General features: G+C 40.9%; 1 protein-coding gene across 4 annotated transcripts in view; it reads left to right on the top strand.

Annotated features, from left to right (window-relative positions):
* Positions 1-26640, top strand: part of LOC127048993 (uncharacterized) — a 148992-nt gene that overhangs the window by 83263 nt on the left and 39089 nt on the right. The window contains exon 2 of one of the 4 annotated variants that reach the window (XR_007773836.1): positions 21508-21570. The exons of 2 other annotated variants lie outside the window; for them this stretch is intronic. Coding sequence is in view for 1 of the 2 variants with exons in the window: in XM_050949194.1 (XP_050805151.1) it covers positions 16032-16481 (450 nt within the window). In the remaining variant the exon portion in view is untranslated. Of the gene's footprint in view, positions 1-16031; positions 16482-21507; positions 21571-26640 lie in introns of those variants that run through there. One more of the 4 variants, XM_050949194.1, reaches the window with a different exon arrangement.

Here is a 26640-nt window from a genome sequence, read left to right as displayed (position 1 = left end):
CATGAATGCCAACACAAACAGTGGCACAGAATTGCACTGGAGAAAAATAAACATCCACTGGGTAAAAACATCAGTGGAATCCCTCTCCCGAACCTTGCTTGATTATGAGTTTCAAAGCTCCAAAACAAAATCCGGGTCCCTAGACCTGTTTCATGTCTTTTTGTTTTGTTTTGTTTGTTTGAAATCATCTTGACAATCTGGCTTTAAGAAGTTCAAAATATATAAATAAATAACATGCAGTCCTATGTATTAAAGTGGCACATAAATTTTATATATTAAAAAAATTAAGCTTATGTATCAGATTTAGTTTTTTCTTTCTGGTACCAAAAGCCTGACCTGCATTCCATACCCAAAACTCCTACTGAAGCCTGTCAAGGAATGCAGGATTAGCCTGAGCATGAACTTTACTCGTTCTCTGAAGTTTCCAAAGCTCAAAGGATTTTGTAGTTACACAACTTATCTGAATGTCAATACAGTAGCATTTGTGTGGGAGCTATTACTATTAATACTAATAAAAAATGAAAGATGTGCAATATATTATAAAGTTATGCAAAAATCTGTAGTCAGCACACCTACTTTAGGCTTTTTAGAGTTGCAAGAGTGAATATAGATGTGTGTGTGTCTACACATGTGAATACATACTCGTAAGTATTATAATAATAAAATGAGTACACTATAAAATGCACATTCTGCATCCAATGTCCCTGTACTTTGAAGATCTCTCAAGAAGTTTATAGGGAATTTTATTTACCAGTTAAATATTTTAGCACATCTTGCTCTTGGTAAATGTATTTGAAACAAATTATGGTAGCTATAATATGGTTGTTATTGTTTTTATTTTTACAAAAGCAAAGCCATAGTCCATAACGCAGAACCTGACGTGATGTTTATTCCCACCTGTTTCAGCCAGTTAAATATAGATAAAATGTTAAAAACAAAATTGATCCTGTTATGCGCTGCAGCCTGTTCCCCATGTAGCTTTTCATCAATGGTATCCACTGAGTGAGTGCACACTTCACCCTATATGGTGGGGAGATAATTATACAGTCTCAATTAGACTCTCAATCACTGGAGTATAAACAGCTAGTGGTGCAGAACCGGCTCATCTGCCTTTACAGTTGCAGTAACCTTTCTTTTAACTTTAACTTCCACAGGCATATCATTCATGGCCATATAAAAACAACTCCTTCTCTTCAAGGTTGTATGACCTGATTCCTTCTGGTATTTTCATATATATCTAGAACATTTCACATGTTTATTCCCCTGCTCCCCCACCCGTCCAAAAAAAGCAAGCAAAGTTAGGCACTGAATGTGCAAAGGGTGGACCCTTATAATCTTCCTAGCTCTACTGAAGTTAAGGGGGCTCTGTCCAGGAGTAAGTGTCCATGATTTTGTGGCTCCATTTGCAGGATTGGGCTCATAAAAGACCAGTTTGAGAAAATGAAGAGGTGATGAAATATCAAAGCAGCACTGTTAGATGAATCATTTAAATGGCTGTGTAAAATGATTCTCAATTGAGGCTAACTTTGGACCTAAGGTAGAGCTGTCCTAGAGGTGTGCAAAGCATACAGATGTATAGGGGGACTCTGGTCACTCAGGACATCTGGGGCCACTTTCATAGGCTCATTCCGGCTAATTGGTGGTATCACAGCTGCAGCTCCTCCCCTTCCCTGCCCCATCCATTTACCTGCTGCCTCTGCTGACCTAGGAGCTGCAAGTTGGTGCCTGCCACATAGAACTTAGAGGTTCCCAGCAGAAGTGGCTTCTGCTCCAGTCCTAGGTTGAGTCTTCTAGTGAGTCCCAGAGACTGTAGGAAGAAGGGGAAGGGATATGATGCCATCAGAGAGAAGAAGCCAGGGGAAGTGAAAGGAGCAGGTCTGCAGGGGGAAAGTGGCTTGTTAAATGTAGGTGGGGAAAGAGGGGCAAGAAGCCTGCTGGGGCAAAGGCAGAAGGATACTGGCTGAGTCTGCAGGGAGAAGTGACCAGGACAGAATTGGGTTGCAGAAGGGGATCAAAGAATGCCTCTTCTGCAAGTGGAGGGGAACTCGCATCTATGGGTCCTGGCTGAAGAGAGGGAAGGAATGGGAAAATTTTGCTTTCCTAGCATGTTCCCCTCTTTTTCTAAATCCCATAGAAGCCCTTGCATCTTGGAAAGAGGCAGAAAGCCAGGCTGTCATTCTCCAAATTCTAATCCCACTTGACATAAATCTGTTTGGGGAAGCGCTGGGTCAAAGTTGGGTCTGAAAATTATCAGAGATGAAAAAAGGCCTTAAAGGGTCTGTTTCCCTCCAAGTGCAGAAGGTCCTCTCGTACCACAGCAACCGCATTCCCCACACCAGCCCCCAAACCCTCCCAACCCAGATCCATCAATGAGCTCTGCTCTCCCTAAGGAAAAAGAACTGACTATCCCTGATCTCTGGGATAGGTACCCAGAGCACTGGATGGGCACCTAAACATGTATTTTACAATTTTGATTAAATAAACACAAATACCATGGCTTCAAAATATAGCTCCTTTCACCCCACAGGTTCCATAACAATTTTCCAAAATGAAATACACACAGCATGCCTGTGATGAGGGGTGGCAGCCAATCAGCTCACAGCATTCTGTAAAACAGCCAGGAGAGAAAGGGAAAGGTTTAGCAAAGGACACAGGGCAAACCTGTTCTTTTATGCACAGTGCCATGGGATCCTCTATAACTACACGAATTAGACAGGCCCATGGGTTGGGAACGACCTGTGTGGTATTTAATGTCACTACCATGGAAGGACGAAGGGTTAAGCTGAGCCTGCCAGCATTTGAACCTTTGGTTCAAGGGACTCTAAATAAATAAACTCATGTTAATACAATTAAGGCATCCCCATCCGAGAGAGAAAACGAACCATTCATGTCTCTGCTGATGTGATACTGCTAATGAATAATGAATCATATTTTTTTAATGGCTAGTTGATTAAAGGGTGGATTTAAAAAAAATAAACAGTTGGAGTTACTTTTCTCTTCTTTCTAGGCTCCAGAAATCCAGGCATGAGAGCTGGGGAAGTGGAGAAATCACAAAGAACAGTTTATAGACGTGCGACGGCAGCCAAAGTACGAGTATGTCTGGGACAGTTATTTGACAGTTATTTTAAAGTCAAGCCTGACTTTGAAAACCTCTAAAGAAGGAGATTCCACCCCCTCCCTAGGTAACCCTTTCCAGTGCTTCACCACCCTCCTGGTGAAATAGTGTTTCCTAATATCCAACCCAAGCCTCCCCCACAGGAGGACTGGCTTGTGAAACCGGGCATGGATGTGATATCCTTATCCCCCTGTGAGCCCTGATTACCTTTGCAGCAGCCCCTTGCGGCCCCTGGAAGCTGCTGTCATATATGCATGGGCCTGGCCTGTTACCCAGATGGCCCCAGGATCAAGGGAGCAGAAAGGTGCTTGAAAGGACATGTCAGACACATCCCTCCTGAACTGTGCTGAGGACTGCTCAGCCCATAGTCCAAAATCTCCACAGTGTACAAATACAGAATGCTCAACAGCGAAAAACAGCCTGTGTTTAACAATGTGCACTCTTCATCAAGGGATGGGGGAGAGAGAAAATCCACTGCACATTTACCTTGGATAGTTTTGAGCTCAGTGGTGTGACTACGTGGTTGCGCTGTAACTGCTTTTGATCCTTCATGCAAAAGTTGGTTTCTGCAAAGGTGGTAATTAGTCAGTATAAAGCCTCGCTACTAATTACAGCGTGCATTGTTTCTTTCCTTGACAGCTAAGCTCAGGCTGGTTATTAACATGAAGAAAACTTTTGCCTTGAAAGTCGTATTGCTCTCTCCATCCCTCAGCATTCTATTCCCCTCCATGCCAAGCCAGAATAAACCAGTGTTAGCTCAACCGAGCTTCTTTTAGGTGCCCTTTGAGATACCGTTGTGAAAATCTCTCATCAAACCAAGATTGCAGTACATGACAGGAACTTACTTTGATAGAGGGAGTCTCTGAGTGGCCGATGGCTGCGTTGCTATAAGTCAAGTCCTGAAAAAGCTTTGCAGCAGAAACTGCATGTTATGTAATTTGGCAACTTTATGACAAGGAGAAAATTATTGCCTCTGGTGTTTGTCGTATTAGACTTGATTATATTGAATTCTCTTTGTATCCATTTGGATGTCATGCACTGCAGAACTCAATAGGAATTCCATTGTAACTGAGCAGTAATTAATGCCCGTTTATTACAGTGGCACCCATTGTTTTAACCCAATCAGTTTGCTGACTAAATATACTGGATAAAATATGTTATCTTTTTGAGTATAATATGTATTTATAATCTGCAGTGCTTGAATACATAAAACCTTTAAAATATGCTGTGGTTGACTGCTAAATCACATGATTTTACAACGAACTAGGTATATTTCTGGCATCTGCTTTAGACTTTCACACATACAGTATTTCCAATTGTTTACATATGTTAGAATCTCTTGCATTTAAATAGCTCATTATGTAAATATTTAGGAAATACATTGATATTTATTTCTACTATACTCTCTAGTCAATCAGTGAGCTGAGATTTTTAATGTCTAAACATTGTCCACAATGTTGTATGTGCACTAATGAATGATGAGTGATTATAAACGCTATACAATTATATATACACACACACAAACTACATTAAAAGAATGTTATTAAAAATCAAGCATGCACGCTTTGGGAAATGCTAGGATTAAGGTAACCTATGCAAACTTAATTTATCCCCTTTGTGTGTCTGCATTGTGATAGTCTTTAATTACATGATCACATGCTCCCTCAGTGCACAGGATGGGCAGTGCGCACTTAATGAGCAGCTATTCAGTATTTTGTATTATCCTCTTTGTTCCATGTGTGCCCCCAGGCCTTTTTTACTGCATGCTATTCAAACTCAGCTCTGGAGATAGAATTATTAATTTCCTCATAGGCTTTTATATGATGCCCATCAGTGTAAAATCTGAGTGCTTCACAAACATTAATTTATCTTCACAACACCACTGTGAGGTGAAGGGGTAGTATTATCCCCATTTTACAGATTGGAAATTGAGGCACAGAGAGATTAAGGTTAAAAATTTCCAATAATTTTGAGCACCCAGTGTGAGATTGGATTTGGATAAGATAAGAAGTCCCCTAGAAGTTAAACTGAATCTGATCTGAACTTTTTCCAGTTCAAAACAATCTTTTTAACTTTCCAACGTGTTTATTTGAATGTAGCTGGGCATTTCCTGATTTTGGAAGCAGAAACAATAAAATACCATGAGAGAAGCTAGTTTTGCAATAGTTCTGACCCAGACAAAACTCAGCAAATATTAGGAACCTTTTAGAAGGAAATGTGCTCCTAAGCTTTCCTGTCTAAAGAAGATCATGTAATATTTAATAAATCATGCAATAGACAGATTTATTGGAGAGAAGACTCAGCACTTGAGTATGGCACCCAGTCAGTCTGCTCAGGCTTCTGGAAATACGGAGTTGGTACTGCGCATGCTCAGAGGTTTAACACAGGCTGTGGTATAGACACACTCATACAAATGTTTACATTTTCCTGCCTGCATATTCACTTCCTTACTAGTCCCCTGTTTTTTATACTTATATTTCAGATTGGTTTGGATAAGCAGGTTTATCCAACCCCCGAAACATCTCTGAACTTCTTGGGGTTTTCCCATCTGTAGAATCTTTGAACTACTGCTGTTGCTTCTGGGAGCCAGCGGAAACTACAGAAAATGCGCAATCTTGTTAAAAATACAGACCTCGGAAGCAGAAGGTTCAGGGTGAAGTCAATGTGAGTTTTGCCATTGATTTCAGTAGGACCAGGATTTCACCCTTAGATCCTGTTGCTTGCTCTGCCACAAATTTGCCATTTGACCTTGGGCAAGTTCATTTCTGTGTTCCTCCATTTCCTCATCTGTAAAATGGAGAGAACAGTACTTAAGGACCTCTGCAGCCTGTGTGACATTAAATTCTGTAATGTTAGTGAATTACTTTGAGATCCTCAATGGAAGGTGCTGTGGAAGTACAAAGTGGTGGTGTTGCACTGAGAGGATATATGTGCAGTTAAAATGGTTGGAGGATTTTGTGTGAACATTCTTGTCAGCAGCAACCTTCCTCCTAAAGTTAAGAATCTCATTCTATTCCACCCACATTTATTCCACTTCAGGTAAAGCCCCGAATGTTTGCACTTAAAAAAAAAATAGCACAAATAACAAGCACCTGTAAATTTCACATGATTTTCCCCTGACCCACCGAAAACTGGTGTGTGTGTGTGTGTGTGTGTGCGCGCGCGTGTGTGTGTGTGTGTGTGTGTGTGTGTGTGTGTGTGTGTGTGTGTAATAATCACTGCAACTTGTAAATAAGAAATGAAGTCACAATCCTCAAAATTATAATGGCAAGCACACAAAGACACAGTTGCTGGCACGGAATTCAATTAACAGATAGCAATCACCCTTGGGTGACTGTGTGAGGTAGAAATATACAGGCATGCTAATAAGTAATATCTTAAAGCCAAAACGTTTATCAGCCAGCAGCCAGACTTGGGCATGAGTGCGGGCAGACAGCACTGCTCTAGGATATTTAATAAAACCTGCTCTCTTCATTTAAGGATTTGTGTTTAATCATTTGGTAACATTTTAGGAACATCCAGGCTGGGAAACTTCTCAAACGGAACTGCTTAGGTCAGAAGATGTAAAGAGCTATTTACCGATACTAGAATAGCCAGAGGAACAGAGTGAATTCTAGGGTGATTTTAAAAAAATTGTAGTTGTTGCCATTTTTTTGACCTTTTGAGCTTCTATGGTATGTCTGCTACATGAATCACAGCCTTATCTGGGGAAACATGCAGAAGGGGTTTATTAATTCTGGGTAAGCAAACGATTGAACTGCTGTTTTAAATAATATTTTAGCTCTTTGGCTTGGTTTAAAGCCTGGAGCTAAAATCTTCTGGGTTCCTTGAATTTTAATTTGCATTGAATCCTGGGTGTCCAAAAGCTTGAGTCAGCTGAGAGCTTGATAATCAGTTAGAAGTCTTCATTTTAGGCCTTATTATTAGAGATATTCCTCACGCAACAACAGTGTGGTAAAACTGCAGGACTATTGTTGCATGGTAAATACCCTGTATATTTTAGACACTGTTGCTTGGGGGAAAAAAGGTCTACATATAAAGCTGTGGGTTCCTTTAAGCAAGGCTAATTTAAATTAATAAGAAGGGTAGTAGAGTCTTCCAGTAGTATAGATGTAATGAGTGGATTTAATAGCCTCTTGGCTTGTTCTCTGGAATAAAGTTTTATGAAACAACAATGGCTCATATAGGACAAACTGAGTCCAGCCAGCCTCACAGCAGCATGGTCATCATGTGACATGCTGGAGGCAGCATGTCAGTGCCATTAACAATGACAAGCCCCTGAAGCTGTCTGACTAGAAAGCAGATGTCCCTGCTAGAAGAACTGCTACTGCTTTTGGTGTTGACTGTGCACTGAAGAGCCAGGTTTTTGTGTGATCATAATTTCTCATTCGCTTAGTAAAACAGTGATGTAAGGCTCGATTAGGTCTTAGCTTACCCTAGTTTCTGCCAGCACGGTTGGCATTGTAGTGTCCTGTCTGCGGAAAATCTGCATGAGGAGCGAAAGGGCCTGCAAACCCCAGTCCACCTTGGAAATGTTCATAGCAATGTGTGGTGCCTAAGGAATGTGCTGATTCAGGACTCTGATGGAGTTTTGACCACACACGTGTTAAATTTCTGCCCCCTGAATGGAACAGCTGCCTCCTCTCCGCAGGGGTGCATATCCCCCAGGGCACAACAGCCCCTCCTGCTCCTCTTGCACCAGCAGTGATGCAGCTATAGAGTGATTATACAGGAGGTACCATGGCAATATCTTGGGAAATGAACTTTGTTCAAGGAACTCGGAGGGATATTAATGGGCTGCAGTGTATCCCACAGCCAGCAGCCCAGGTGTGGGCTGCTGTGCAGCCATTCTGCAGCTGGCTTTAGCATAGTCAGTACAGGAGGAATCCATGTAATTTCTAAATCAGTAGCTGTGACGTTGCACTACATATGTTCATGGAAATGTGCTTATGAGTGTAAATATAATGTAACTGGAATATGTTTTATGCAAAAGGTCTCTTGTAAGATATCATTACAAAGCTTTTAATCTACTAAGTCTGTTCATTCTATTTGTATGAATGTATCATTCTCGTATCTGAAGCAAGAAATATGAAGTATTACTCTGAAGTCCTATTGTAACTATGCAAAGTGTGGACCATTAATGGTGGCTTGGAATCTTGATGGTTCCCATTAACTAGGACACTTGGTTGTGAATGGCTGTTTACTCACAAATCTTCCTGGGTATGTGCAGGCCAGCCCTGAAAGAATGGAGAATGAGGTCGTACAGTGACATGTGATCATGTCACCCGGTACTGGAATCCATCTTAAACCTGGTGCTTTTCCATTTAGAAGGAGGGTTGAGGAGCCAGAGAGACAAAAGATTCCCGCCTTGTGCTAAAGCTATAAAAAGAGGTGGAACGGAACAAAGGGGGCTGCCAGTCATGAGAAATCTCCTAGTTACCACCTGAACTAGAACTAACAAAACTGTACTGGGGAAAAGGATTGGGCCCAGACTAGGAAGGAGTCTAGTCTGTGAAAGAAGCTTATTGGAACACTCTAAGGGTGAGATTTACCTGTATTCAGTTTCTTAAATGTATTAGGCTTAGACTTGCGTGTTTTGTTTTATTTTGCTTGGTAACTTACTTTGTTCTGTCTGTTATTACTTGAAACCACTTAAATCTCTTTTGTTTATTAATTAATCCAGAGTAAGTGATTAATAGCTGGGGGAGCAAACAGCTGTGCATATCTTTCAATCAGAGTTATGGGGGTTGACAATTTATGAGTTTACCCTGTATAAGCTTTATACAGAGTAAAATGGATTTATTTGTGGTTTCCATCCCATTGGGAGCTGGGTATCTGGGTACTGGAGATAGGTGACTTGCTGAGCAGTTTTTGGTTACAGTCTGCAGCTTTAGGGGTGTGGACCAAACCTGGGTCTGTGCTGCAGCAAACTAGTGTGTCGGGCTCAACAAGGCAGGGTTCTGGAGTCTCAAGCTGGCAGTGGAAAATGGGTTCAGAAGTAATTCCAACGCATCAGGTGACAGCCTCAAGGGGCTCTTTGTGACCAAACCCATCATAGTAGCCATATCCTCCTCTCCCAACCCATTAGCCCGGAGCCCAGTTTTACCACGCACAGGCAGTACAGTGTCTCTGAATCCCTGCTGTGAAGATATCCAACCACTTTGCAGTGGGAGTTTTCAGTGCCTGCCTCACTAATAGATGCATTTCTCCCAGAGACTATAAAACAATGGGGTAAGATGTGAAGGTTTTATTGATGTGAGTTTGGTACGGCTGCACAATTCATAATGGCAAAGCCACTAGTAATGCAGTTCATCCCAAATGAGTGCCCATAACTGCTACCAGCTACATCATGACTCACGTTTTGTTTAGACTACTTATTTTGCAGAAAAGCTATTTGTATCCCATTGTATGGAAAACCCAGCAGTCTTGTTACCATCAGCCCAACTGCACATTGGAGGAAGGAAAAGAAATACAACCACTAACCTTTGGAAAACTCAATTATAATCCCCTTATATTAAAGCTCAATGTTTGCTTCCAATGCTAGGAAGGAACAAGGGCTATGCACAGTTGGAAATGGGAGATTCTCATTGCCTGTGCAATGAGATAAAGAACTCATTCTTAGCCCTAATGGTCTGCAAAATTTTGGCACTTAAACCTATTGCTATTTCTGGACTGAATGTTGCTCATCTTCAAACTCAGATCGAAGTAATCAGGAGGGAGTGAGGAGAGAGAGGAAATTTTTTTTTGTCAATCTGGCTTTAATAAATGGCGGTTCTAATGGCAGGATGTTGGCAGTAGGCTCAGTGGAGGTGGATTCGCAGCCAGAGTGCAGCTGAGGCAGTCAAAAATGCAGGATAATTGTAATTTACCACTGGGCTATCACTACCGCATGTGTGACATAAATCAGCCCTGTAGGAGTCAGGAGTCGTTCATCTCTGTGTCTACTCACTACTATGCTTCTATGCTGAGGCTGTCATCCAGGGATCCAGTTTGTGTAAGCTGTGATGGTGAACACCTGTCCAGAAGGGATAGACTGAGGCTACCAGCTTGTTTCATATAAGCCACCAAACCACCATCTGATGGTATGGACATTTCATTGCTTCTGAATTTGACCTGGTGACCTAGAAATAAACAGCTCCATAAGGCATTACCGATCTTGTCAGCCATCCCTTCATACAATGCTCCTGTTTCTGCCTCAGCAGATGGTGTTCAAATGTGCAAACTGGTAGGTACTATTTACTTGTGGCCGGAATAATTTATCAGCGGTGCAGCACATCGTTCATTAAAGCAAATATTTGTTGGAAGAACTGTGCTTATACAATACGGGTGAGTCTTATTGCTTTATGGAAAAGTGGTGACTCAGCCGAATCACGTAGCTGGCTGTTCTAACCTTTGCAAAAATTGCTGTCAAGCAGCAGGATTTCTTGTAGAACTCCCTCCCCTTCTCCCACCTCCCGATGTACCCCTATACTTATGGCCATTATAACAAATTAATCCCAAGGAACCTAGGATTTCCTAAGGCTAAAAGCAACAGCAGGCTCCCTGCACTCCTGCAGATACTGGTATTAGCCCTGGAAATGATGATTGCAGGTGTCAAAGGTTAAATGTGTTTGCAGGAAATCCCTAGAGCGCTCCCTCTTTGCTACCCTTCCCCTCCGTGTCAGAGGTGGAAAATGTTTGGAAGGACCCTCTATATACGAAGGCAATAAGTTAATATCTCCCCATCTCACATAAAACATGCATTCATGTCAGAGGCTTACAAGATTTGTACTTTATGGCCCAATGTAGAATGGTGCTTGGGAGAAAAGCAGAGGATTCTGCAGTGTTTGTTATTATGCAGGGCATGCATTTTAAAACGTTATGGACCCAGATTGTGTCTCACATAACTAGTGCTGTCAGGCGTTTGCATGGTGGTTTTATACCATTCCTTCCCCCTCCCCCTGATACCTGTGCTCAAATGAGAACTTATTCTGAAGCAAGCTATTAAAGATCTTAGGAGCACCATTTCTGTGAAGAGGTCAGTTTGTTCTTTCTGCCTAGTGATGCAAAACTCTGGTCTGCAGCTAGTAAATGCAAGTATTAGAAGCATTTCATGCTTTGTAACTTTCCCCTTTCCTTCCGTTTATCCTCTCTCACACACCCCTTCCTTTAAAGTATACATTTTCTATTCATGACAAGTCCAGAGTGACACCACTGCAGACCTTAACACTCTACTAGAGATAAGGTACAGCATGGGCAGTCTGGCTTGCAAACAATGATCTGCTAGCCCATCTTACCTCTCTCCTGGAGGAACCACCTTCCAAAAAAGAGAGAAAGAAGTTCAAGTCTCTTTTCTTATGTCAATACTTGGCTTTGTTGTTGACATAAGGTACCAATGTGATGGTGGGTTTGTGTGTATGTGAGAGAGAGATGTCAACAGTTAACTGCCAGGAACTGTCGTGAGACTGTCAAATGTAATTTCACATATATAATCTTCTGAACAACCATCAGATGGCACTGACATTTGGTCCCTTCTGATAATGGTTAGGAACCAGATATCTGAAAAGGCCCTGTATCCCAGTACCAGTTTTGTGAAGCACTTCCCTTGCCTTACCAGTTGCAGTACGGTTGGCTCCCTCGGTGTTTCTAGATACCTTTTTGATCATCTAAATTACAATGAACAACAACAAAATCCCCACAAACCAGTGAGGTGGGGGGCACCTCTCTGCAGCCTGCACAACTGGTTTTTCTTTCCGAGTTATTTCTTTTGTGTAAATTGAACTATCAAATTTTCAGATAGTGGATAAAGGAATCAGAACCAATGCCCATTGAAATCAGTGGGAGTCTTGTCATTGTAACAAGTTAGTTAGCAAGCAAGAGGTCATCCAAAGACATTTAAGAAGATGTGGAATTGATATTTCCACTTAATTTCAATATATTTTTGTAAGCATGTTTGCAGAAATAGGCTTTTGAGGGGGGCAATGAATTTTATGTGAGCTAATTATGTTCTGTGTGTATAATTTATGGCCAAGGAGCAAGAGCCTTGGATAAATTAGGCGTACCTCATCCAGTTCATCAAATGCCCCAACAACAACTATGTAGGTGAAACCAGACAATCATTGTTCACTTGAATGGACTCACACAGAAAAATGATAAAAGACAAAAATATCACATCATCCGTGGGTGAACACTTCACAAAGCAATCACTTCATATCTGAACTCTCAGTTCTTGTCCTCAAAGGAAACCTGCATGCACCTTCAAAAGACACGCTTGGGAACTGAAATTCATAACTATGCTAGACACTAAAAATCCTGGCCTCAATAGAGACACTGGTTTTCTGGCTCATTGCAACAATTTGTAAGACCCCTGCCTGATAACTCTTAATTGGCCACTTCACTTTACGTGGTCTCCTACAGCATAGAATCAAAGGGACCTTGAGAGATCATCTAGTCCAGTCCCCTGCATTCAGGTGAATAGCATATGTGAACCCCTTATGCTTAATCATCTGCCCAACTTTTACTTAGCTCGGACACTCTGGTTACCTTCCCCAGATCTGAAGAAGAGCTCTTTGGAGCTCGAAAGCCTGTCTCTTCCACCAGCAGAAGTGGCTCTAATAAAATATGTTAACGCCTCACCTACTTTATCTCTCTCATTAAAAAAAGAGTAGTAGTCAAGTCTCATAATGCTCCTGTAAAGTGACTTGCCCCACATCGCACAGTGAGTCAGAGGCAGTACTAGGGATGGTATGTCCATACTGGAGTTGGAAGGTATAATTCCCAGCTCAAGACAATCTACCTGCGCTAGCTGTGATGGAGCTAGTCTGCTAACAATAAAAATATAGTCATGGAAGCATGAGCAGCAGAACGTTCTAGCCACACTGAGGATGTATCTAGGGCTACACCTTCCAGCTCCAGTATAGACATGCACACAGTGTAAACTGCTCCAACTGCCAGGCAAGCTACTTCCTTAATAGAAAAGCTTTTCCACAGATAATCATTATTCATTATTAATTAAAGCTATGGATATTTAAAACCTTCACAATTCATTTTCTCTCCTTTCTTAATAGTTTCTTTGTTTTTTTTCCTTTTCCTGCAGCCAGAAACAGCCATCTGCAGAAAGCTGCACTGTCCTTAGATAATTGAAAATGACCACTTCTCAAGGATAGTGATCAGCTAATTATTCTTTGTTTTTTTTCCAGCAAATATTTTCTGCCCAGAGTCCCTGTCCAAACAAACAAAAATAATATTTTTTTAAAAAAGCAAACCATTTGTGATGCCTCACCTTCCCTGCTGGGACAGATTTCAAAAGCTCATAAAATGTCAACAGCCTCTACAGTATCACTGCATATTCATTTATGAACATCAGTGACCTGGGGATGGGGAGATGGCGAGCCCATAATAGTCTGCATCTAGTCAGGACTGTGTATCAGAGTGCTTATTCTCTACACATAGAGGAAGCATAGCATCTCTCTTTTCGTGCTTCAAAAAAACATATTTGTGCTATGTTCTATCCTCCAAGCACTGCATTCCCTCTGCCAACTAGCTGTGGGTGTACAGCCCTTCCTTGGGAACATGCTGTAACTTCCAAGTTCCTGTGTCTGTGATATCACAGAGGCCTTTTGCTCTGCGAAGCTGTGAATGGGACCATTGTGAGGGGCTGCTAGACATTTAAGATTCTAAGAGGGCTATGTTGCAGAACAGTGTGCTTAAGGAGGAAAGTTACATGGCCAATTAAAAAAATTTCTTCCTAAATTCCTGTTGTATGTGTCTGCTTTATTTCAAAGCAGCACTGACAAAATTGGTGTGACCCTATGAGCCCCTTTATGCCAACAGGCAAAGGGCACACCCAACACACTGTTTTCACATTATCTAGCCAAACAGTGTCTTGAAAGTTTCATATAAAAATCAGTGACACTCTGGTCATTAATATTGTTGCATAATATATGGTTCCTGTGTAAAGGATTATGTATGTGTGCTGGAAAATGTTCCTAAAATATGTTCAGGCCAAGCAATTTGAGTAGAGAGGGTAAACGAGTTTGTTGTAGACAAATGAATATTGTTTTGCCTGTTTGCCTTTGTTTCCAGTGTTAACTGAGCAAAGTGAGGCCAGAGACCATGGAAGTACATTTACATCTAAGGTAAACAAAGTGATTAAGCCAATCAAAAAGGTAAATTGACCAGAAGATGTGGAAAACAGCCTGGGTCTACGCCTCTGAAGAGGAGAGGAACTTTGTCTGAATTTATTTTTCAAAGAATACATTTCAAAACTTTACTGGGAAGGGGAGAAAACCCATTAATTATCCATCACTTAGGGGACAGAGGGGACAGCATCCTCTGATTCCAGGAATGCTGGATCCTCTTGCTGGAGGCTTGCAGTACATGAAAAAATTGTAGCTTGCTAAAGTTAAGTCTTAGACTCTGGAAGTATGTTTTATTTTGTCTGTTTCTAACCATTTTCTGTTTCTGTTATATCTGCTTAGTATCACTTACATTTCTGTTCTTTTAAAATAAACTTATTTTTAATTTTACTATAGACCATTTCAGTGCTGTTACAGTGAATTAAGTGTGAGTCCTCAGTTAAACCAACTGGCTGGTGTGTGCACAGGCCCTTTGGAGGCAGCACACTTCATTTCTGTAAATGTACAGTGAGAGGGACTGGACACTACAGAGAGATGTCTCTGGAGAACTAGGGTTCACTGATTGTTTTTTGCAAGGCAAGGTAAAGACTGGCAGAGTCTTGAGGAGTTTCCTGGTGAAGCAGACAGATTGATGTAGCAGGGAGCCGATGCACAGTCTAGTCTCCAGCAAAGCTCACGCTGACTAAGGCAGGAGGGTGACACTGTAACACTGGCTTTCAGTTCTCAGTGCCTGGAGGAGAGCGTCACAGGTGGGTATATTTTTTCAAGGCCTGCCATGTTTTTTTTTCCCACCAGCAGCTGAGGCTGAAATCTAAATCCAAATTAATGAAGCTGCTTCACAGTTGAAGGAAGGAAAGGAAACCACAGCTGTGAGTCTCAGATCACTAGAGATTCCTGCTTCAAACCCAGTCGATGTCGAATCTCTGGACTTATTTGATTTGGGAACATGATTTAAAGTATCAGATTTGTAGATTAGTGGGGGAGGAACATTAAAAAAATTACTAATTTCAGATATCATTTTCATCTCCCTATTTTCTTATACCATCTTTTCAAGCTGCAATAAAATTATCTGAAAACTGAATCCATCTTGAGGAAAACAGAGGAACTTACACAATGACTGGCAAACTAGTCTGCAAACAGCCCACAGTTAGGTGCATCTTATTTTATTTGGTCAATATTCAGTGAATGAGAGAGGTTCAGAACACAATTTTTTCACCCATTTATTCATACTCCTTTTTTTTCAACCAAGAAAGACCCCCTAGCGATGTATCTCTCTTTTCTGAGAAGTATATTCAGACTAATTACTTTTTTTTAATGATGAAAACTTCAAGTATGGAAGTTTCTTGTGTGTTTGCAGATCAAGCTGGTCAAGACAAAGCAGGGTTGTTTTACCCAATAGGCAGACTAAGCACATGCTGAGGACACCAGCAAAACAGGGGGCACCAAAAAAAATGAGTTTTTTTTTTAAATTTGATATTTGATATTTCAAAAAGAGCATCCAAGTAGTCATCATGGGAAAAATCAGAACTTTGTTAGACTTCCTTACACTCCACTACACGCTCTTCCCCCATTTTTCTGTTCTCTTTTTATTACTTATCCCCACCTAAATCAGGGGGCCGTCCTACTAACGTAGATCGAAATAATGCAAGGAAATCAGATTCTGTGACGTATTGCAATAAATTTGTTTTATTATTGGTATATTCTTCTGAGTTATATGTACTTGATTCTTTTTTTCTTTCATATATATATACATATAAAAATAGTGTACGTTGTGTAATTTTTTTTTTTTTTAAGTTCAGATAACTGAGATAAGGGGCAGGATGAAACGTAACCAACTAAGTGGAGTACAGAAATGTAAACTGGTGGAAGACAAGAAACAAAAAACTAGTGAAATTTTCCAAAATCTTCCAAAGCTGACATTTTTTTTCAAATCAAATCCATCAGAAGCAACATCTTCTCTCAGTAGCACAGGCATCGTTCCAAAACCTGTAAGTGTTTCAGAGTCTGACCCTTCTTCTATTGGTGAAACAAACACCATTCCAGAACATGTGGACGTGTCAGAGACTGTAACTGATCATCTTATTCCTGGTGGTAAAACAGACATTGTTCTCAAAGGTATGGATGTGTCAGAGATTGAACCTGTTCATGCTGTAAATAATAGAAGAAAAGATCTAATACTCACTGGGAGGCACATACAGTGGCAACAAGTGCAATTCTGGAGTCCTACTCAAAGATTGTGGATGCATTAGAAAGTATAGCTGACGATCAATCACAAAAAGGAGAAACTATACAAAATGCAGAAAACTTTGCAAACAAGATGCAAGAACTAGGGTTTGTATTCATGTTGACCATGTGGAATGAAATTTTACAACACTTTTACCACACAAGTCACGCTCTCCAAGAAAAAGAATTGGATTTGAAAACATGTGCAGATCTCTGTCAATCATTAGCAGACCACTTACACACTTTGAGGAATGATTTCGAAAGATTTGAAGACATATATTTTGATATCTTGCCTGATACTAACTACAAAGAAGCCAAGTCCCGCAAGCGAATCAGAAAAAAACAAGCAAACGATTGCAGTGCAACAGAAACAGCATTGAATCCTAGAGACAAATTTCACGTATCTATTTACTACGCTATAATTAATACACTTGAAGCTCATATGAAGAGGAGATCTGAAGTGTACAAAGAAGTATCAAGTAGATTTTCTTTTCTAAACTATATGGACTTATCTGATGAACAATATTCACAAGATTCCCAAAAGCTAGTTGACTCATACTCTGTTGACTTGAACATGAATCTCTGTGGAGAGGTACGGCAGTTCCACAATTATATGTGCACAAAGTTTAATGAAACAGGAAAAATGAAATTCAGTCACATTGATCTTCATGACACAATATTGAAAGGCAGAATACAATGTGTATTTCCAAATGTAGAGATCGCACTACGTATTTTTCTAACATTGATGATTACTCACTCCTCAGCAGAATGCTTTTTTTCTCAACTGAAAAGAATAAAAAACCCTCAGAACAACGTGTCAGGACAGACTTGATTCACTTTCCCTGTTGTTTATGGAAGTGGACATGCTTTGTCGAGTCAGCTTCGGTCAACTTATCCAGAATTTTGCAATCAGAAAATCTAGAAAGAAGCTATTTTAATTTTAGTATATATGTAAGTTTTGTGCTATTTCAAAAAATAAAATTGTATTTTACAGTATAGTATTGTTTTTATTTTGAATTACATATGTGGGAGCACCATAATCTTTTCAGTGCTTAGGGCCTCTAAAGGTCTTAATTCGGCCCTGAGACAAAGCTATTGAAAGGAGGACGGCAGCAGCATAAAGGAGATAGGAAGGAGCCATACTAAGCACCCCAAATGTAAATACAACATTTTGTACAGAAGCCCTGCCTATATTAAGAAATCATTAAAGATGCTGAGCTTGAAAAGTCTGGAGAGTACAAGGAGAACCCTCCCCTTTATGCCTTCACACAGGAGTGGGGAACAAATATAATCCCTGCATTCTCTTTTCTTTGTATCTCCTTGAAAGGCAACAAATCCTCATTGAGGTAGAGAGGAGACAGGGCCAAAGCTCTGCCTCCCCTACCGACCAGCCAGCTGAGCTGGCCAGGGGCACATGGACCTGCACCTGTTGAAGAGGTGTAACAGCAGACATGCTGCTCTTGTGTAAGAGAGAACTAGGGAAGGAATTCTACCTATTGTCCCTGTGGAGTGGTGCAGCTCTGTACTATTCTGTTCCTAGCACCTGGCTATGCCTTAAAGGCACAAATGTGTCCAAAGCATAGACTGCACATGCAGTTTAAACTGTACCTCCTTGGTTTTATGCATTGTAGTCTTTGATGATGATCATCTACCACATTATTTCTCAAAAATCCAATATGCCATCCGCTACAAATTTAGATGTGTCTGGGGAATACTATATTTTTGAGTCTTGTACAATTGCATTAAATTTTATTTTGATAATCGTGCAATAGATCTGTGGACTTGTGGCCAAAACCTGAGTATTTCCTGTTCAGTACTTTGGATTTAGTCATTAAACTTTTTCTGTGATTAAGTTCTCTTCTCTCTTAGGTCTGTATCTTAATAATTGTTTTCAGCAAACGTACTATATACATTTAAGAGGAGTTATTTTAGTTTTGCAGACAGCTATACCGATGTGCAATAATTTATTATATTAAAATGTCAGATGCTGTGACTCAGAGAAACCCACCCACAGATGTCTCTGAAAGACAAAGTCAACATGGTCATTTTTTTAAACAAAATGAAATTAAAATAGTTACAAGTATGGCTGCTCTTTTGAGCCGCCCTGCCAATTTTTGTGCTTTTATAATCACAATTTGAATATTTTCAAAATATTTTTGCACTCCTTTGTTGCTGTGTGGGAGACCTGCACAAACAGGGGAAGTGACTGTCTGACAATAGAGGGGAAACCATGAAATTGACTAAACACTAACTCATGGGTCAGCAAACTATGGCACATGTGCCAAAGGTGGCACGCGAGACAATTTTTGTTGGCACGCGGTGCGGGCTGAGCCACTCAGCCTGCCTCCACTCTGGAGTTCCTGCTGCTGGTCCCTTGCCAGCCGGGATCCCACTGCCGATTCCTCTCAGCGCCCGCTGCTGGCCTGGGTGAAGGAACCCCAGGCTGGCAGCGGGCTGAGACCCCGGCTAGCAGGAGCCAGCGGCTGAAACCCCAGAGCTGGGAGCGCTGACTTGCTCAGCCTGCTGCCGCTCTGGGGTCCGGCTGCTGGCCCCTTGCCAGCCAGGGTCCCGCGGCTGGTCCACTCACCTTGCTTCTGGTTGGAGTTCCAGTGCAGGCCTCCGGCCCTGCTCAGCCCTACCAGCCACCAACTCCATTTACCTCAGCTGCTGATCTGGAATTTCAGCCCGTTAACAACTGATCACTCAGAAGCCTGTGTGCAGCTTAAAGTATCCAAAAACATGCCACCAGACATTGGAAAACTCAGCAAGGAAAAGCAAGGGCAAGGATCACACTAAACTAATAAGATCTGCATTTTAATTTATTTTTAAATAAAGCTGCTGAAAGATTTTGAAAACCTTGTTTACTTTACATATAACAGTAGTTTGGCTATATATTAGAGACTTAAAGAGACCCTCTAAAAAATGAATTATGGGCATGCGAAGCTTTAAATTAGAGTGTATACATGAAGACTTGGCACACCACTGCTGAAAGGTTGCTGACCCCTGCATTAACTAGCGTCAAATGTGAATTCAAACTGGTAAAAGTAGAGGAAAAAGGTATTTTCTTAAATCTCTTTCAATTATAGTAATCTTATTAGAATAATATAGTAACCTTGTATTCTTTCTTGTAATAATAGTAAGTATTGCTATAAGTTGTCAGTGTCCCTTTAACAGTATATGGGCCAGGGCACCAAGTGGTATATTTCCCTGCCTTCAAAGGAGCTATGGCAGTTTACACCAGCTGAGGATCTAGCTGTCTATTTTAACAATTTTTGCCTGTTACTCATGTAGAAATATAACTATTTTTGTATTTTTCATGTGACCAATTCTCACTATCTCACAGCTCCAATGTTACCCTCGCTGAAGGAAAAAAATACATGTTGTTATATTGTATTGTTGTAGAAATGACCTGGAGCATTTGAAATCTGAACCTGGATCCAAATTTTGCAACTAGACTCTTTTCTTATATGAACTTAACCAAGACTTCAAACCCAAACACTTCTGAAATTTGGGGTTTCAATCTGGATCCAGATTTGAATTTTGTGGTTTAACAATCTCGGAATTATATGTTTTTTACATGCTCAAAGCCTGTATAATAAAGGTGTGTATACCATGCTTCCAGCTTGTGCTCACAAGTAAGAAAAAATGAGTTCCACACCTTTCCCAAGAATCCCCTTCTTGCAGACTACAGCTAGTCAAAAAATTCAAAATTTTCAATTAAAAACATAAATTTTTTTTAGCAAAAGAATGCCTGTATTTTGAGCAGCTCTGTAACTAGTTGAAAAAATTCAAAATTTGACATTTTTTATGGAAAAGGAGAGACTTTTCTGCAAACATTTTTTCAACCAGCTCTTCTGTGGACATCCAAATCAGCTCTAATTAAATAAAATATTTTTAAATTGCCCATTTATATCCTTATTATTGTTCTGTGCAGTGATGTGAAAAAGCGAGTGTGACATATAGAAAGTGCATAATTAAAAAAGGATTATTATGTGGTTTATGCTATGCAAATAATTTAAACTTTGGAAGTGGGATGCTTTGAATGGCAGGACGGGAAGGATGGTGTGGGGGCTGCCCTGGCTTAGATGACAAAAGGAAGGATCAGAGGTGAGAGGCAGGACTAAAGATGGAAAAATGTTGGATGTTTTTGCAAAATGTCATCCTCCAACTTTTGGAAGCTCTGGTGGTTTGCATCTGGCTCCTATTTTATCTGAAGATCCACAGCTCAGAGATTTTCACATAAATTGTTTCAAGTGTAGCTCATCTCTGTTTCAAATAAGCGGGAGAGCAGTTTTGTTTTTTCAAATCCTCTTTGGGTGGCAAACAACAGACATGTACTGTAGACTGAAGGACATGATTTGTTTTACCAATTTATTAGCCAGTGCACTGTATCTCCACATAGATGGTCTGCTAAACAACCTGCACCTCTATTACTGCTTAATGTACAAGGCATGTTACCTATGGGGTGCTGCTATTCCAGTGGAAGTGACATGTTCAATGATCAGTACCCCTAATGCTGTGCATTTTGCATAACCAAGCTTTCCTCCCACTTCCCCCCTAAACATTTACATATGTTTAAAGTAAATTAGCGACAAATTACAACTGTCTCTTAAAAATTATGAGAGTTCTCTGATCCCAGCGTGGATTCCAGCTTGGCAGTGGGTCCTACAGTTGATACTGAAGAAATAGGGAAAGTAGTCATGCACTGTAAAGCCTCCCAGAACCCCCATCTGTACACTGTAAACTGGTGCAAAATCTCTGCCGTTCTGCATGCTCTTCCCACATTCGTTCCCAATGTATAGCTGGCACCAAGAATCGCACCAGCTAGTGCAACTGTCTTTCATCAGCTGCTTTGAGGCTGTGATTTTTTTGTTGCCATCTGGATGTGATTTTAGAGCGTGACACAAGCCTGAAAATGCAGGCATGCAACCGTTAGCTTCTTTTCTCTCTCTGCCATGCACATGCACAATTACAAAAGTTACATTCCTTTGTTAAGAAAACATGATGTACTCTTGTGATTATTTATTTTAATCATTGCTATTTGTTTTACAGTAGAACCTAAAAGGCCCAGATGAAATTGGAGCCCCACTATGCAAGGCTGCCTACTAACACATGGTAAGAAACAATTCCTATCCCAGAGAACTTGTCATCTAAATAGATGAATCAGACACATAGCAAGAGGGAAAGTGACTTGTCTGAGGTTACACAGCAGACCTGTTGGAGAGCCAGAAACAGAGCCTAGATTTCTTGAATCACTAATCTAGTTCCCTGTCTAATGGGACACACTCCGTCGCTGTTATTTATTATTTATATTGTGGTACCACTCAAATGCTCTAGTCAGGGTTAGGTCTTCATTGCTCTAAGCACTATATGAGCCCAGAGGAAGAAATGGTCCCTTCCTGAAAGAGCTTGGCGTCTAAGTGCTTATGTACACAGGAAGGTTGCGCCAGTTTAACTTAAGGTGTGAGTTTTGAACTGATTTACCTGAACTGGTGTGGACACTCTTTAACCACATTTCGTTTGCTTTGGCTTAAGTTGATTAGGGTGCAGTTTAAACTAAACCAAAATAAGCCATTCCAAAACTGAAATAAGTGTGTGAGGGTTTACTCCAGTTTAACTAAATTGGGTTTAAAAAGTTTTTACGTTAAATTAGCACAACTTCTGCATGTAAACAAGGCCTAGATATGTGTAACTTTACTCCCAGGAATAGTCTCACTATTGGCTGCAGGACTGAAACCTAAAAAGACAAGACAAAAATGACAGAACACTGGAAAATCAACAAACAAGCAAAATGTGGTGATGTAAGGTTCTCGACTTGTCTTTTGCCTGTTCACAAACAGGTTGTGCCCTGGTCTTACACTGACTGTGCAGGGCAGTAATAACTTGTCTCTTATATAATACTCTTTATCAGTAGATCTCGAGGCACAGGCACATGTACTGATTTTAGGAGGGGAGGGATAGCTTGATGGTTTGAGCATTGGCCTGCTAAACCCAGGGTTATGAATTCAGTCCCTGAGGGGGCTATTTAGGAATCAGGGTAATAATCTGTCTGGGGATTGGTCCTGCTTCAAGCAGCAGGGTGGGCTAGATGACCTCCTAAGGTCCTTTCCAACTCTAATCTTCTATGATTCTTCTATCTGGGTGGTTGCTTCACCCTGAGACCACACCCTTTCCTCCAAGGCCTCTGCTCTGCCTCCAAGCAGGTGAATGCTGAGCACCCAATAATTTTTTTTCTGTGGGTGCTCCACTCATGCAGTTGGCACCATGTCTCAAAGCCCTTCACGGTCTTTAATGTATTTATTCCACAGCACCTCTGTGAGGTAGGGAAGGGCTATTAGTCACATTTTACAGAGCAGGAACTGTACTGTACTTTATGTATGACCTAAGGTCATACATGAAATCTGGGATAGAGCAAGGAAATGAACACAGGTCTCTCAAGTCCTAGCTTTGTGTTATAACTACTGGACCATCTTTCCTCAGCCACCTTAGGCTTGCAGTAGACCTGCCTGGATCCTGGGTCCAGGGAGAGAGAGACAAGCAGGGGCTTTGCTGGGAGGGGACTCGGGGAATTAGAGCAGTCACTGTCATGACTCTGCCTCTTTCTCCTTTCCCCACTCATGCCCATACTGTGCCCCAGCAGAGGTGACTGGATGCAAAGGGCAGAATACATTGTGTCTTGTAAATGGCTGATGCAAGATCCCTGCTGTGGAAAATGGAAACTCCAGAGGAATTGAGATTCTAAGATGACTCTGAGACACAACTATTTCCTGGTGTTCCATATTCAGGACTGAGCCTAACTGCACAATCTATCCCTATTTTAGTTTGCCTTTAAACCTTGTATATTTACTAGTTTTCATTTTGCTCTAACATGTTCATTTTTTATTTTAATTTGTTTTGTATTCTTAAAATCATTGCCTATTGTCTGATTAAAAATCAATTTTCTTTACAACCCTTATCAATCTACTATATTTAAAAAAAAACCCTGTTTTCCATTTGTTGTTTTTTATCATCTTTTCCTTATTCTGAGTTATGATCTCATGGTATAAGAAACGTTTCTTCACTGCATTGTGAGAATGTGAAATCTCATTCATTTCTGCTTTTCTAGATGATAGGAACATAACCTGTGTAACCAGGGAGCAACTATTTCTGACAAAAATAAGCAGCAATTCTGTTTATCATTTGTTTACTTTGTGCCTGAGCTGTTCCCAAACTCCATTTCTTTTGTAGGCATGTGGTAGTGTTAATGAGGTGTTAATGGGTTTGTAGGAGAGACAATTATAGAAGTTTGGCTTTAATCAGTGGTGTTATTTTCATTTTCTTTGCTATGAGAGGCTGTTTACACCACAAGTGGTTGTTGGCTTACTCCTGTAGCTGGGAGAACTTTATAAAACAACGTGGGGGTAAAACTCCCACTGATTTCAATGGGGCAGTATCGATCCTTTGATTAGAATGTTTGAAGAGCAAAAATATTTTCCCAAGACACACAAGCTTTGTACTGCTTTAACTAGCGGTTTGAAACTCGTATAGTTAAGGTATTACAATCCCTTCGTATAGATGCAATTATACCAGCATAAAGGTATAACTATAGGGGGATACGCTACACTAGTATAACTGTATGCTCAATAGCGTTTGTATCTATTTTAAACATTGCACCCCGAGCAGAAATAGTTAAATCAATACATAATCTGTGTGCAGACAGGATACAAGTTTTGAGGTTTATAACCATTAGGTAAGCATCACCAAGGTACAAAGTCAAAACAAGGCATCTGAAGTATGATTTTTGGGGGGTGACAAAATGTTAATGTCATCTTGTTGTGCATTTAAAAAAATGTCTTTAGCCCTCTTCCTTGTGAAGACAGCTTTGAATTTGAATATATAATGAAAATTGGAAGCTTCTTATTGTGATTTCTAAAAATCAGGGTTGATTCACACTTCATCCTCCATCATTACCCACAGCTGCTCTTTGGGACTCAGGAAACTGGGAGCCAAGAGACCCATGGACTTCTAGTAGGGTTGTGAAAAGGAGGATGTCTTTGGGTTTTGTGTTAACTTAGTGGGAAATTGTCCAAGTGAAATCGGTCATGGAAGAGAGCACAGTTGAACTCAGAACTTTGCCAGTTTTTTGAAAAAATAACCTCATTTTAGTTCAGTGTCAATTAAGCATGTTTGGAATGGTTTGCTGTGGGGCCCTAGCAATAGGGAAATGGAATTGTGTGGGTTTTGTCAAGTTTGCCCCTCACCAGAGAAGAGTATTTGCAGTTAGGGAACTTGGAAGAATTACTTGTTTTTCAATAGTGGTGTTCTCACCCTTTTAGAGCAAACCATATTTGAATTAAGTGCAGATAAAACTTCCGACTGGTCCTCCTTGGAAATTAGGGAGGAAAAAATGTATTGGCATTTGCTCACGCCATACTCACAAGCAGAAGATGATGCCAAACTAGAATGAAGACTCAGTTGAAAGCAATGTTTCAGTCAATATGATGTTTCAGCAAGGATTCCTGATTTTCCGTCCAGTGACCCAGATGTCACTCCCAGGACAGACAAGCTCTCATAACTGTTCTGATACCTAAGGGATAACTGATGAAAGGGAGAAGCTGTCATCACTGAAAAAAGATCCACTCCTAATGAAAAGAAGTTGAGGGAAAGAAGAGAGATTTGCCAGAACCAAGCATTGAATCCAGGGACCTTTAGGGTATATGTACGCTGTGATAAAAAACATGCGGCACCAAGTCTCAGAGCCCAGGTTCTGGAGCTAATCCATACAAGTCTGAGTCAACTGACCTGGACCAGTCACAGCTGTGCCACAAGTCTTTTATTGCGGTGCAGATATACCCTTAGATGTTGAGGGAAAGAGGAGATGTTTGCCAAAACCAAGCATTTAATGCAGGGCTAATGCTCTTCCAAACAAAGTACTTTGGCAGCTGTTGTGGTCTAATTCTCTTTAAGGCATCATAGATGTAGTCATTCTACCCAGAGGATATAGTGAAGGTTGGGCTTTTCCCTCTCTTGCTTGGTTGATTTACTTTTACACATCATTCCTGCAGCTCCTACTTTTTGTTAGGAAAAAAAATGAGACTGGATGAAAGACCCCAGACTGCAAAGGCTGCTGGTGTCAAAGCACAAACTTCTGTGAGATCACTTGCTCACCACCTTTTGTTTAGTGAGCTGTGTCAAAGCATAGGCTTCTGTAAAGGTTCTGCCTCACCTCCTCTTGTGTTCAGGGTTGATATTAAGTCATGGTCCTCTGTAAATTGACTATCTCACCCATCTCAAGAGGCCTCTTTTTTGTTCCTTGTCCCCATATGTGAGACAATCAAAACCCTTGATGAGCAGCAGTAAAAGACTGTTCCTGCCTGGTTTTACACAATGAATCTTTCATGTATTAGGCGTAGTAACTGCTACTCTAGAGAAACTGGGCAATTGAGCTTGTTCAGGACCCCTGAGGCTTCTTGGTTGTATTGGATTAACTGGTGGGGAGGGAAGAAACAAGAAAGTTAAGTTGATGAAATAGCAAAAATGGGGATCACACATCTCAATGGCTAGGAAGCGGAGGAGGAAAATCTACTTGCCAACTGTCAAAGAATGAATTTTTCTTTTCCCTAAAGTTGAAGCAAAAGCCATACTATGTCTGCCTGATTATGGACTGAGGAGCATTCATGTGAGGCAAATGCAAATGCTATGCTAGGGAAACTTGGCTGACCACCAGCTCTCAGACATGAAAGTTCATTCTTGTCTGAGGTTTAAACTGGCGTCTTGGGATTTTTCTTGACCTGCCCATTCCCCCTGTATCTCCTTCTAGCCTCTATCTCTCACCAAAACATCAGAAGTAGGACAAACGCACACAGGCACCTTGTTGCCTGCTCAGTCTTTGTTCTGCACTTGCAAGCACCAAGAGTGGAAAATAGGCAGGTGGAAGCTGGTGTAGTGATCCACATGAAGCTCCATGCTGTGTGGCAATATGCTGAGCTGCAGCTATCTGAGGAAAGGGCAGGGCTCTTCCCCAAAGAGCATGCCTTTACTTAGCACTGATGGCCCAATGATGGCAAGAGAGAATTCTCTTGCCTTGTTCCCTCCCCAGCATGGCCCTGAAGTCCTTACTTGAATGGCACCGCCATCCTTCAATGGGAGGAGAGAGAACAATAGGAAGCAGGGTAGAATTTCTTCCCAGATCCCTAGCCAGATTGG

Source organism: Gopherus flavomarginatus, chromosome 4, assembly GCF_025201925.1.
Source record: "Gopherus flavomarginatus isolate rGopFla2 chromosome 4, rGopFla2.mat.asm, whole genome shotgun sequence".
In the NCBI taxonomy this organism is placed as follows: Eukaryota; Metazoa; Chordata; order Testudines; family Testudinidae; genus Gopherus; species Gopherus flavomarginatus.
This window is presented reverse-complemented; position numbering and strand designations above follow the sequence as displayed.